Here is a 14,200-nt window from a genome sequence, read left to right on the forward strand (position 1 = left end):
AGAGGCTGGAATAAGCTCACCCAAAAATATGTATCTGTACCCAGAGAAAGTCTGAGTGTCTAGAGGGTCATATTCCAGTTCAGATCGAGCTGTGTGAGCTTGGGATCTTGAGAATCTTCTCTGGGTCTCACCTTCTTTATCAGTATAATAAAGGATTTAAATCACTGTTTTTCAGTGAGGACACCATTGGCATTTTGGGGGCTAAATAATTTTATTATTTCAGATTTTCCAAGGAACTGTAGGACATTTAGTACCTCTACCTTCCAGGTACTAGATGTTAGCAGCATACCCAGGCACTGTGACCATCAAAGCTGCTCTCTCCCAGAAGTTAGTCAAAGAATACAGGATTTCAGTTAGATAGAAGGAATACATTCAAGAGAGCATTGTACAACATGGAGACTATAGTTAGAAACAACATACTGTATACTTAAAAAGCCCTGAGAGGGTAGCTTTTAATTGTTCTCAACACAGAAACAAATGATAAGTATATGAGGTAATGCATATGTAAAGTTCGGTTTAGCCATTCCACAATGCACACATATTTCAAAACATCAGGTTGTATACCATAAATATATATAATGTTTGATTTAAAATGTTTTAAATTTTTAAAAAATTTAATGCCCCTGCCCCAGTATTTCCAAGTGCTCCCCAAGATAGGAGGTGGTACCACCTCTGGATGGAAACCAGTGGACATTCGTTGGGGTTCCATTCACAGCTAATATCCTCTGCATCCAGGAATTCCCTGACTGGAACTGCCTGCTCTGAGGCTTATGCAGGTGTGGCTTATTCATTAAAAAAATCACAACAAGAAGGAACCCAGTGGGATTGCACTTAAAAGCAAATTGATTGCTCTTGAAATTAAGGAGTATACATCTAAAACAGAAGAGCATGCCAAATTAAAGTTGTTGCTGGATTCTAACAAGAAATGAAAATAAAATCCTAAGCCCCTTAACAGACTGAACATTGCCCCCACTTGGACAAGCAGCCCCAGAGAACTCTTAAAAACTGAGTTCCCATACATGATGAGGTCGGACCTCATTATACTCCCTCCTTCATTAATTGCTATTAGGTTTCCTACACCAAGGGTTAAACAGAAGCCCACCCTGTGAAAGATTGCACCACTGATATCAACCAGTCGCCGATGCTGCCCCTCCCTTTTGTGGTTTTGAGACAGCAACTGACCAGCATTCCTTCTTGGTAAGAGACCACTGACCACAAAGTGGTTCTAGCCAGTCTATGGAGGCTGTGCATAGAGGGCGTTTGTGTCCTCTGCTTCACCTTTTGATGTATAGGCCCTAATGATAATACGTTTAAATGTTAAGTCTCCACCCAAAAGTGAACATGGGATGCATGTTGCTTATGTGCTAGCCTACTATGCATGCCTGTGCCTTCCTTTTGTGAATATTCATAGCTCCTACTATAACCTGTTGAATATGTATACTTGGCCACCCCATTCGGCATAAATCTTTGTCTTATTCTTCCCACCCTTGAAGTGCTTGTTTCCAGCTTCTGGCCAGAGGCTACGTTTCCCCACCTGTCAGAATGACCACCCTGCAAGCTGCAACCCTTTGTGAGAAATAAAGCTCTTCTTTCCAAATTTATGTACTTCATGATTCTTCAGCTGACACTAACAAAGGTCTCCTCCACAGGATCTTCAAGGGTAAAAAGAGAAATGCCTACACATCTCTGAGCACCCAGAAGGCCAAGCAGAGATGGGTGTGTGAACCACAGCATAGAGGAGCAAAGGTGATGTCTGGCATCAAGAATACTTTCTATTGGTTCCACGAGCATGCTAAGGAAAATGAGCCAGAAGAAGCAAGTGTCTCTGGAAGAAACAGAAGACATGGCCCAGGAGAGTAGACTAAAGATAGTGGGAAAACTGTATTAGAAGAATTTGATCACCAATATGACTTTGAGGTAGAAAAAAATTAGTATGCCTTGAGTGCATCTGAAAAATTACATCCAACTCTGTAATTTGTATCCACTGTTCCTTCATTGTCACATCATCTGATGACTGGGAAAGTACATAACCAGGAGGAAAGCAAAGCTCTTTAAAGCTTCTGAACAAAATTCAAATTACAGAGTTCTTTTTTTTTTTTTTTTTTTTTTTTTTTTTTTATTATACTTTAAGTTCTAGGGTACATGTGCATAACGTGCAGGTTTGTTACATATGTATACTTATGCCATGTTGGTGTGCTGCACCCATCAACTCGTCAGCACCCATCAATTCATCATTTATATCATGTATAACTCCCCAATGCAATCCCTCCCTCCTCCCCCCTCCCCCCTCCCCATGATAGACCCCAGTGTGTGATGTTCCCCTTCCCGAGTCCAAGTGATCTCATTGTTCATTTCCCACCTATGAGTGAGAACATGCGGTGTTTGGTTTTCTCTTCTTGTGATAGTTTGCTAAGAATGATGGTTTCCAGCTGCATCCATGTCCCTACAAAGGACGCAAACTCATCCTTTTTTATGGCTGCATAGTATTCCATGGTGTATATGTGCCACATTTTCTTAATCCAGTCTGTCACAGATGGACATTTGGGTTGATTCCAAGTCTTTGCTATTGTGAATAGTGCCGCAATAAACATACGTGTACATGTGTCTTTGTAGTAGACTAATTTATAATCCTTTGGGTATATACCCAGTAGTGGGATGGCTGGGTCATATGGTACATCTAGTTCTAGATCCTTGAGGAATTGCCATACTGTTTTCCATAATGGTTGAACTAGTTTACAATCCCACCAACAGTGTAAAAGTGTTCCTATTTCTCCACATCCTCTCCAACACCTGTTGTTTCCTGACTTCTTAATGATTGCCATTCTAACTGGTGTGAGATGGTATCTCATTGTGGTTTTGATTTGCATTTCTCTGATGGCCAGTGATGATGAGCATTTTTTCATGTGTCTGTTGGCTGTATGAATATCTTCTTTTGAGAAATGTCTGTTCATATCCTTTCCCCACTTTTTGATGGGGTTGTTTGTTTTTTTCTCGTATATTTGTTTGAGTTCTTTGTAGATTCTGGATATTAGCCCTTTGTCAGATGGGTAGGTTGCAAAAATTTTCTCCCATTCTGTAGGTTGCCTGTTCACTCTGATGGTAGTTTCTTTTGCTGTGCAAAAGCTCTTAAGTTTAATTAGATCCCATTTGTCAATTTTGGCTTTTGCTGCCGTTGCTTTTGGTGTTTTAGACATGAAGTCCTTGCCCATGCCTATGTCCTGAATGGTACTACCTAGATTTTCTTCTAGGGTTTTTATGGTATTAGGTCTAACATTTAAGTCTCTAATCCATCTTGAATTAATCTTCGTATAAGGGGTAAGGAAAGGATCCAGTTTCAGCTTTCTACTTATGGCTAGCCAATTTTCCCAGCACCATTTATTAAATAGGGAATCCTTTCCCCATTTCTTGTTTCTCTCAAGTTTGTCAAAGATCAGATGGCTGTAGATGTGCGGTATTATTTCTGAGGACTCTGTTCTGTTCCATTGGTCTATATCTCTGTTTTGGTACCAGTACCATGCTGTTTTGGTTACTGTAGCCTTGTAGTATAGTTTGAAGTCAGGTAGCGTGACGCCTCCAGCTTTGTCCTTTTGACTTAGGATTGTCTTGGCAATGCGGGCTCTTTTTTGGTTCCATATGAACTTTAAAGCAGTTTTTTCCAATTCTGTGAAGAAACTCATTGGTAGCTTGATGGGGATGGCATTGAATCTATAAATAACCTTGGGCAGTATGGCCATTTTCATGATATTGATTCTTCCTATCCATGAGCATGGTATGTTCTTCCATTTGTTTGTGTCCTCTTTTATTTCACTGAGCAGTGGTTTGTAGTTCTCCTTGAAGAGGTCCTTTACATCCCTTGTAAGCTGGATTCCTAGGTATTTTATTCTCTTTGAAGCAATTGTGAATGGAAGTTCATTCCTGATTTGGCTCTCTGCTTGTCTGTTGCTGGTGTATAAGAATGCTTGTGATTTTTGCACATTAATTTTGTATCCTGAGACTTTGCTGAAGTTGCTTATCAGCTTAAGGAGATTTTGGGCTGAGACGATGGGGTTTTCTAAATATACAATCATGTCATCTGCAAACAGGGACAATTTGACTTCTTCTTTTCCTAACTGGATACCCTTGATTTCTTTCTCTTGCCTGATTGCCCTAGCCAGAACTTCCAACACTATGTTGAATAGGAGTGGTGAGAGAGGGCATCCCTGTCTTGTGCCAGTTTTCAAAGGGAATTTTTCCAGTTTTTGCCCATTCAGTATGATATTAGCTGTGGGTTTGTCATAAATAGCTCTTATTATTTTGAGGTACGTTCCATCAATACCGAATTTATTGAGCGTTTTTAGCATGAAGGGCTGTTGAATTTTGTCAAAAGCCTTTTCTGCATCTATTGAGATGATCATGTGGTTCTTGTCTTTGGTTCTGTTTATATGCTGGATTACGTTTATTGATTTGCGAATGTTGAACCAGCCTTGCATCCCAGGGATGAAGCCCACTTGATCATGGTGGATAAGCTTTTTGATGTGCTGCTGAATCCGGTTTGCCAGTATTTTATTGAGGATTTTTGCATCAATGTTCATCAGGGATATTGGTCTAAAATTCTCTTTTTTTGTTGTGTCTCTGCCAGGCTTTGGTATCAGGATGATGTTGGTCTCATAAAATGAGTTAGGGAGGATTCCCTCTTTTTCTATTGATTGGAATAGTTTCAGAAGGAATGGTACCAGCTCCTCCTTGTACCTCTGGTAGAATTCAGCTGTGAATCCATCTGGTCCTGGACTTTTTTTGGTGGGTAGGCTATTAATTGTTGCCTCAATTTCAGAGCCTGCTATTGGTCTATTCAGGGATTCAACTTCTTCCTGGTTTAGCCTTGGGAGAGTGTAAGTGTCCAGGAAATTATCCATTTCTTCTAGATTTTCTAGTTGATTTGCGTAGAGGCGTTTATAGTATTCTCTGATGGTAGTTTGTATTTCTGTGGGGTCAGTGGTGATATCCCCTTTATCATTTTTTATTGCATCGATTTGATTCCTCTCTCTTTTTTTCTTTATTAGCCTTGCTAGCGGTCTGTCAATTTTGTTGATCTTTTCAAAAAACCAACTCCTGGATTCATTGATTTTTTGGAGGGTTTTTTGTGTTTCTATCTCCTTCAGTTCTGCTCTGATCTTAGTTATTTCTTGCCTTCTGCTAGCTTTTGAATGTGATTGCTCTTGCCTCTCTAGTTCTTTTAATTGTGATGTTAGAGTGTCAATTTTAGATCTTTCCTGTTTTCTCTTGTGGGCATTTAGTGCTATAAATTTCCCTCTACACACTGCTTTAAATGTGTCCCAGAGATTCTGGTATGTTGTATCTTTGTTCTCATTGGTTTCAAAGAACATCTTTATTTCCGCTTTCATTTCGTTATGTACCCAGTAGTCATTCAGGAGCAGGTTGTTCAGTTTCCATGTAGTTGAGCGGTTTTGATTGAGTTTCTTAGTCCTGAGTTCTAGTTTGATTGCACTGTGGTCTGAGAGACAGTTTGTTATAATTTCTGTTCTTTTACATTTGCTGAGGAGTACTTTACTTCCAATTATGTGGTCAATTTTGGAATAAGTGCGATGTGGTGCTGAGAAGAATGTATATTCTGTTGATTTGGGGTGGAGAGTTCTATAGATGTCTATTAGGTCCGCTTGGTGCAGAGATGAGTTCAATTCCTGGATATCCTTGTTAACTTTCTGTCTCGTTGATCTGTCTAATGTTGACAGTGGAGTGTTGAAGTCTCCCATTATTATTGTATGGGAGTCTAAGTCTCTTTGTAAGTCTCTAAGGACTTGCTTTATGAATCTGGGTGCTCCTTTATTGGGTGCATATATATTTAGGAGAGTTAGCTCTTCCTGTTGAATTGATCCCTTTACCATTATGTAATGGCCTTCTTTGTCTCTTTTGATCTTTGATGGTTTAAAGTCTGTTTTATCAGAGACTAGGATTGCAACCCCTGCTTTTTTTTGTTCTCCATTTGCTTGGTAGATCTTCCTCCATCCCTTTATTTTGAGCCTATGTATGTCTCTGCATGTGAGATGGGTCTCCTGAATACAGCAGACTGATGGGTCTTGACTCTTTATCCAGTTTGCCAGTCTGTGTCTTTTAATTGGAGCATTTAGTCCATTAACATTTAAGGTTAATATTGTTATGTGTGAACTTGATCCTGCCATTATGATATTAACTGGTTATTTTGCTCGTTAGTTGATGCAGTTTCTTCCTAGCCTCGATGGTCTTTACATTTTGCCATGTTTTTGCGATGGCTGGTACCGGTTGTTCCTTTCCATGTTTAGGGCTTCCTTCAGGGTCTCTTGTAAGGCAGGCCTGGTGGTGACAAAATCTCTAAGCATTTGCTTATCTGTAAAGGATTTTATTTCTCCTTCACTTATGAAACTTAGTTTGGCTGGATATGAAATTCTGGGTTTAAAATTCTTTTCTTTAAGAACGTTGAATATTGGCCCCCACTCTCTTCTGGCTTGTAGAGTTTCTGCCGAGAGATCTGCTGTTAGTCTGATGGGCTTCCCTTTGTGGGTGACCCGACCTTTCTCTCTGGCTGCCCTTAAGATTTTTTCCTTCATTTCAACTTTGGTGAATCTGGCAATTATGTGTCTTGGAGTTGCTCTTCTCGAGGAGTATCTTTGTGGCGTTCTCTGTATTTCCTGAATTTGAATGTTGGCCTGCCCTACTAGGTTGGGGAAGTTCTCCTGGATGATATCCTGAAGAATGTTTTCCAACTTGGTTCCATTTTCCCCCTCACTTTCAGGCACCCCAATCAGACGTAGATTTGGTCTTTTTACGTAATCCCATACTTCTTGCAGGCTTTGCTCATTTCTTTTTCTTCTTTTTTCTTTTGGTTTCTCTTCTCGCTTCATTTCATTCATTTGATCTTCAATCGCTGATACTCTTTCTTCCAGTTGATCGAGTCGGTTACTGAAGCTTGTGCATTTGTCACGTATTTCTCGTGTCATGGTTTTCATCTCTGTCATTTCGTTTATGATCTTCTCTGCATTAATGAGTCTAGCTGTCAATTCTTCCACTCTTTTTTCAAGATTTTTAGTTTCTTTGCGCTGGGTACGTAATTCCTCCTTTAGCTCTGATAAGTTTGATGGACTGAAGCCTTCTTCTCTCCTCTCGTCCAAGTCATTCTCTGACCAGCTTTGATCCGTTGCTGGTGATGGGCTGCGCTCCTTTGCAGGGGGAGATGCGCTCTTATTTTTTGAATTTCCAGCTTTTCTGCCCTGCTTCTTCCCCATCTTTGTGGTTTTATCTGTCTCTGGTCTTTGATGGTGGTGACGAACTGATGGGGTTTTGGTATAGGTGTCCTTCCTGTTTGATAGTTTTCCTTCTGACAGTCAGAAGGACTCTCTGTTGGTCTGTTGGAGATTGCTTGAGGTCCACTCCAGACCCTGTTTGCCTGGGTATCAGCAGCAGAGGTTGCCGAAGATAGAATATTGCTGAACAGCGAGTGTACCTGTCTGATTCTTCCTTTGGAAGTTTCCTCTCAGGGGTGTACTCCACCCTGGGAGGTGTGGGGTGTCAGACTGCCCCTAGTGGGGGATTTCTCACAGCTAGGCTACTCAGGGGTCAGGGACACACCTGAGCAGGCAGTCTGTCCGTTCTCAGATCTCAACCTCCGCGTTGGGAGATCCGCGGCTCTCCCCAAAGCTGTCAGACAGAGTCGTTCGCGTCTGCACCGGCTCCCGCTACTTCCCCTGTTGGTCTTCAGCTGTGCGCTGTCCCCAGAGGTGGAGACTACAGAGACAGGCAGGCTTCCTTGAGCTGCTGTGAGCTCCACCCAGTTCGAGCTTCCCAGCGACTTTGTTTACCTACTTAAGCCTCAGCAATGGCGGGCGCCCCTCCCCCAGCCTCGCTGCTGCCTTGCCGATAGATCGCGGCAGACTGCTGTGTTAGCAGTGAGGGAGGCTTCGTGGGCGTGGGACCCTCCCGGCCAGGTGTGGGATATATTCTCCTGGAATGCCTGTATGCTTACAGCGCAGTATTGGGGTGGGAGTTACCCGATTTTCCAGGTGTTGTGTGTCTCAGTTCCCCTGGCTAGGAAAACGGATCCCCTTCCCCCTTGCGCTTCCAGGTGAGGCGATGCCTCGCCCTGCTTCAGCTCTCGCTGGTCAGGCTGCAGCAGCTGACCAGCACCGATTGTCCGGCACTCCCTAGTGAGATGACCCCAGTACCTCAGTTGAAAATGCAGAAATCACCGGTCTTCTGTGTCGCTCACGCTGGGAGTTGGAGACTGGAGTTGTTCCTATTCGGCCATCTTGCTCCGCCCCAAAAAAATTACAGAGTTCTTAAAACAACCTAGAACATATACCACAGCAAGGGAAGACTTCTAAAATAAGACCCAAAATACTATCAATCACAAAGGGGAAATTGGTTAATTTGATCATACCAAAATTAAAATTTATTTCTGTTTAATAAAGGACATCAGAGTCAAAGTAATAGAGAGATGACAACTTGAAAGAACATATTTTCACAATCTAAAGCCGACAAGGACTGATATCTAGAATAAAGAAGAAATCCTTACATATCATTTTTTTAATGGACAGGAAGACCAATAGAGAAATGGTCAAAGGATAATGAACAGACAATTCAAAGAAGGGGAAACCCTAAGGGCCAGTGTAGGGAGAGATGCTCAAACACATGAATAATTAGAGATATACGAACCAAAACAAGATGTTACTTTATACCTATAACATTGGCAATAAAACTAGGGAGTCGGCAGAGACACGAGAAAACAAAAATACTTGTGCACTGCTGAAAGGTGCTAGATACATGTTGCTCCTCCAGAGAGCAAGGTGGGAGTATTTAGTCAAATATTATGACCCAGCAATCCCATTTCTGGGCATTTTTCCTAGAAAAACTCTAGGTGCAAAAAAGGATATGTTCAAGTTTTTTTATGACAGCATTAATCATAATAGTCAAAGTTGGAGGCAACTTGGGTGTTTATTGTTAGCGGGACAGATGGGTAAGTAAAACATGGAAGATGCACCCTTTGGGACACTCTGTCACAGTTAAAATCAACAAAATACATGTATATCCAGCAATATGGACAGATACCAAAAGCAGTGTTCTGAGCGTAAAAAGGAGGGAATACAATGAGTTCTATACCATCATTTAATTTATGAAATTTAGAAGTATAGACACAAAAAAAAATATTAATCATTTTATAAGGATGGATACAAAGACAAAGATAGATAGGTAGGTAGGTAGGTAGGTAGATAGATAGATAGATAGATAGATAGATAGATAGATAGATAGATATCCAGTGTTGCCGTCAGGAGTGGAAAAGGGAAGTCAATCAATCCATGGGCCTAAAGGGACCAATGATGAGAGGTGGGCCATAAACTGATGATTAACTCAACCTATGTTCCAAAAGAAATATATGTAACATGTCCACCTGCACACACATACACGCTTGTGCCCCTGTGAGCTAGCTACAGGCATTAATATTTAGGAGATGGACAATCCCAGTGCTTCCATTTTCCACAGGTGATGGGATAATGGACAACCAATATGAAACTGGGTCATCTTCAATGCAAACGTCAGCTTGCAGAGTGGTTGGTGAGGGAGGGCGTCGTTTGTGAGGGTGCACTTTTCTTTCCAGGAAATCTTGTGAGATATTATAGACTTGCAGTGCTAAACACTGCAAACATTAAAAACGTTAGAGAAGAAATGCCATGAAGATTGCACTGGATTGCTGACAAGATTAACACTGTCCCCACCACAGGCCATGCTCTCTGATCCCTGAAAGCTTCTCTTTAACTCTGACCTCGCCTTAAGCATAAGGCAGGTTTTTTTAATGAATAAAGACTTCTAACTATTCATACCAAGAGGAGTTGGGTAAGCAACCGTGGTTCTCCCTCCTGCTCATGACTTGGAAGTTGAAGTTGTGACACATGACATACAACTGCAGGCCCTGCAACCGGTTTGAAACCAGGTCTAGCACTTTTCTAAAAGGGTTCAATTCTAAGAGAAAAATCCAATGAGTTTGAAGTGAATGGGTGAGTAAGATCAGAAACAGACAGTCTAAAAAGCAACAGGCTTTCCCCTGGTTTGGAAAGGACTATTCCAAAAGAATTTGAAAGGCAGGACCTTTAGCTCCAGGGCCAACTCCTTCAGGAGCTTTCCCTGACCCACCCTTGCTAAGTCAAGAGCTCTCCTGGGACACTCATAGCAGGGACCGGGCCTGTGTGTTCCTCCATCTAGCCATCAATGCAGGGTCACAATGCCCTGTTTCCTTATCTATCTTCCCACAGGAATTTTGTATTGCCATGTGGCCCCCTAGCAACTGCTCAGGAAGTATTTGGAGAACACATGAACAAATGAATGAATGAGGTAGTGATACCATCCCAGCAGGCAGCCAACCAATCTTTCCCATAGTTAAATGAATCAGGCACAATCATTTAGCTAAATGTTAAATGAATCAGGCACAGTCATTTAACGAAATGTTAAATTTAACTAAACGTTAAATGATTGTGCCTGATTCAATTAACTATGGTTAATCAGGGCATGTTTGAAACTTCGGTATATTCTGAGTTTATTAAAAGCAGTCAATCAAGCCATGTGTGGTGGTGCACACCTGTAATCTCAGCTACTTGGGAGGCTGAGGTAGGAGGATTGCTTGAGGTTAGAGTTTGAGACCACCCTGGGTAACATAGTGAGACCCTGTCTACACAAAATACAAAACCAGTCAATCACCAATCACCTGGAGTTCAGGCACGTGCCCCGATTCATTTCAGGCAAGTGCCCCGATTCATTTAACATATTTAGTGGAGAACCTGCTGTGTGTCAGACACAGGAAGACTGCTGTGAAAAGCACCCAGCTCCTGCTCCCATGGAATTAGATTCTGTATAGGAGGAAATGCACAATAAGTTCAAAAACAACTCAAGATCTAAGTGTTTGTAAGAAAACACAACAGGGCTCTGAGAAAGAATGATGTGCAGGAGGGAGCTGCTTTAGGTCGAGTTGTCCAGGTAGACTTATCAGAGGAAGTGACTTCTGGACTGAGTTCTGAATGTCCAGCAGGAGTCAAGATTTCTACAGGGGTTGAACACACCAGGCAGAGGAGATAAGTTGAATTCTGCTGTGGTGCTGTTTTGTAAAAGGAACAAGAAAGATATTTTTACCAAGAAAGAATATAAATAGATCCCAAGGATTCTGTGTTTGTTTTGCAATTTGTATTATGAAAGAAAATGCATTGCATGTCTTGAATGTTCTTGTTGGATTCAGTATGGACAGGCAGCAAAACTCCAGGTGATGGACTGGTTTTGTACTCCTTGTAGAGACAAGGTCTTGCTATGTTGCCCAGGCTAGTCTCAAACTCCAGACCTCAAGAAATCCTCCTGCCTTAGCCTCCCAAGTAGCTGGAATTACAGGTGTGCACCACCACATCCAACTTGACTGACTGTTTTTTATAAACTCAGAATATACTGAATTTAAAACATACTCCTTGAAAGAGGGTTAGCAAACAAGACGATGAGGGGCGACAGTGCCTCCTATTGATAATCACTTACTCCATCTTCCCTGTTAATCTGTAAGAATAAGCAGTTCTGAAACGCCCACCTATATCTGTATTTGTGAATGCAGAGCTGCCGAAGTACTCACCCGAGAATCAGACCTTTATGAACCACTTTTACTGAATTTGCTATAGATGACCACAGACAGCACTGCATTTGAGAGCCAAAAGGTCTTTTCGAGGTCTGCCAGTCCATTTCCCACTCTACTGTCTCCACAGTGTCTGTGTGTGTGTGTGGTCAGTAATAATAGCAATGAGGGATAAAATAGGGCCCTGATGGTCTGGATGGAGGCTCCCTGGCTTTATTTCAGACAGAAAACAGGATGGCGAGCCTTCCATTATAGATCCATATTGAGCGTGTCCTAGGAGAATTGATGGTAATTCACTAATGCCTAAATGCATTCTGAAATCCTCATATGCTGGTCTGTTGCTTGGATTAGTATCGATTCCTTTCTCTTACCTAAGACAGTACACCCTAACTCGAGATGTGCAGCCTTCATCATGGAGGAAGGGAACTATGGGATTTACAGTCCTCTCACTCCAAGGTATGAGAGGCAGCTTTTGGAAACACATTCTCTACCTCAGTGCAGATGAAAGGGCTGTTTCCCGTCACAGTATCAACCGTAGTGCTTGAAACGGGAAAATACCCAAGGGTTGTAACACTTCTGCCAAAATCTGCTATCCAGAATGAGGCTGTTCCCAGGGAAAGGGGCGGGAAACAACACACACACCCACTTCAGAATTCTCAGAACCCAAACAGAACTGAGAAGAGGATCAAAGGAACTATTTCACAGCACAGAGCATCCCACAGGGAGGGCGGTGGGCCACAGGGGAATCCCCAGGAGAATGACGGGTTTCTCAATCAGTGACAAGCTAAGTGTTGTGGTAGGCAGATGATCGTCACTGATGACCAGCTAATGACCATCAGAAGCTCCTGTGATATTCCAGATCCATTGGAAGATTAACATAGTCATCTCTCTCTCTCTCTCTCTCTCTTTCCTCCCGCCCCACCTTCTCTCTCATAAACATGTCGTTAATGTTACAAACAGCTGGATCATCTGAGTCCCTCCAGCTGCCTCTCAGCTGGTCCAGGGGAACAGAACACCTGAGCCATTTTCACTTGGGTGTTGGGCCCATCCGTGGCCATGTGGTGCCTCAGGCCCTGGAGGCCTCCTTCCCTCAAACCGCTTTCCTTACTAGGTGGAAACATTCAGAACCTAACCCAAGTCAACACATTAGCTATTTCCCCTGGGGTTTGTTCAACTGGAAAAAGAACAGTAGTCACTTCTAATGGGCCTGCGCCACCCCTGGCCTGGTGCAGAGTGGTCTCTGAAATCACTTGGCCAGGAAATGAGGATGACTATCCCATTTAAAAGATGAAGAAACTGAACCCTGAAGAGCTTAGGTAACTAGGTAACTTATCCGTGGTGAACCATCCAGGAAATGGGAAGAAAGATTCAAATGGTGGTATGACAGTTTATGGGACTTGTGCTCTCCTCACCACGCCCATTGCTAGAAGAGCTGAGGAATTAGACATAATAGATGTGTATGTACGTATACACATACACACGTGAATAGATAGGATGGATGGATGGATAGATAGATAGATAGATAGATAGATAGATAGATAGATAGACAGACAGATGTACATGAAAATGCTTCCAAGGATAACCCCTTTGTTTAACACCTATCTTCCTGGATGCAGATTCCCCCCTCAATATGTCCATTAGGCCTCTCATCTAGCATTTGGAACTGAGAACATACAATACCCACATCCCTTCAGAGCTTCTTATAAACCCACCCATTCCACATTCCAGCCCCTTTGAAAGAGAGCTTCTGACTCTGACTCATGGGATCTTGAGGGACTCTGTTTTTGCATAGGCTCCTGTGAACATCTCAGCCCAGCCTTCCACCGGGACTCCACTGGTTTGGAAGGGAAGGCGAGTAGGGGTTCCGCTGCTATGTACCCAGCCCTACATGGTCTCCAGCCACAGACAGGCAGGATGGCCACAGGTGGGAGAAAACGGAGGCTTGAAACAGCCGGAGCTCCACAGTGCAATGGTGGTGTGGATGAGCTGTGACCAGACTTACCTTGAACAATACAGGCACCCAGGTAGGCAGCATCGGAAAAGGAGCACAGCAGGCGGCCATGAAAAATATCCCTTTTAATCTGAAGGTACAAAAGGTACCTGCAATACAAAAGGAGAAATGGTCACCCTAACTTTTGGCTGAGGTCTGGAAGAAGTAGGATTGCTCATGCTTAGCTCCCATGGTGACCAGAGCTTTTCCCAGCTCTAGGGACTGGCTTAGACAAGCCCAACCCGTTGTAGAACAAGCAGAGGAAAGCTGAGAGGGGCCCTCTGAATTCAGAAAAGCAGAAGTGTCTGCCGAGCAGATCTTATCAGCTTCCAAAGCTGAGCAGGCTCTGCCTTTTCAGAGGCATGAGAAGAAATGAGGAAAACCCACAGGACCCAGTGGCCAGAAGCTCCTGGCAGAAACTCCCGCACGAGGATAGCCATGACCACCGTCATCACTACCTGCATCTCAGGCACATGCTGCCCTAGCTCTGTTTCAAATGGAGAGCCGGGAAACAGACTCAATCAGTACATAAGGCCAGCCTCACCATTTCTTAGGGGCAGAGAGAGACATTAATCAACCTCAGACAG

General features: G+C 42.8%; 1 protein-coding gene across 3 annotated transcripts in view; it reads right to left on the minus strand.

Moving 5' to 3' along the window:
• FRMD3 (FERM domain containing 3) overlaps positions 1-14,200 on the minus strand; it is a 305,527-nt gene that overhangs the window by 84,224 nt on the left and 207,103 nt on the right. For all 3 annotated transcript variants that reach the window (XM_010384033.2, XM_010384032.2, XM_030920311.1), the window contains one exon: positions 13,626-13,723. In XM_010384033.2, coding sequence (XP_010382335.1) covers positions 13,626-13,723 — 98 coding nt within the window. The remainder of the gene's footprint in view (positions 1-13,625; positions 13,724-14,200) is intronic.

The sequence above is a fragment of the Rhinopithecus roxellana genome, chromosome 16, assembly GCF_007565055.1.
Source record: "Rhinopithecus roxellana isolate Shanxi Qingling chromosome 16, ASM756505v1, whole genome shotgun sequence".
Classification (NCBI taxonomy): Eukaryota; Metazoa; Chordata; class Mammalia; order Primates; family Cercopithecidae; genus Rhinopithecus; species Rhinopithecus roxellana.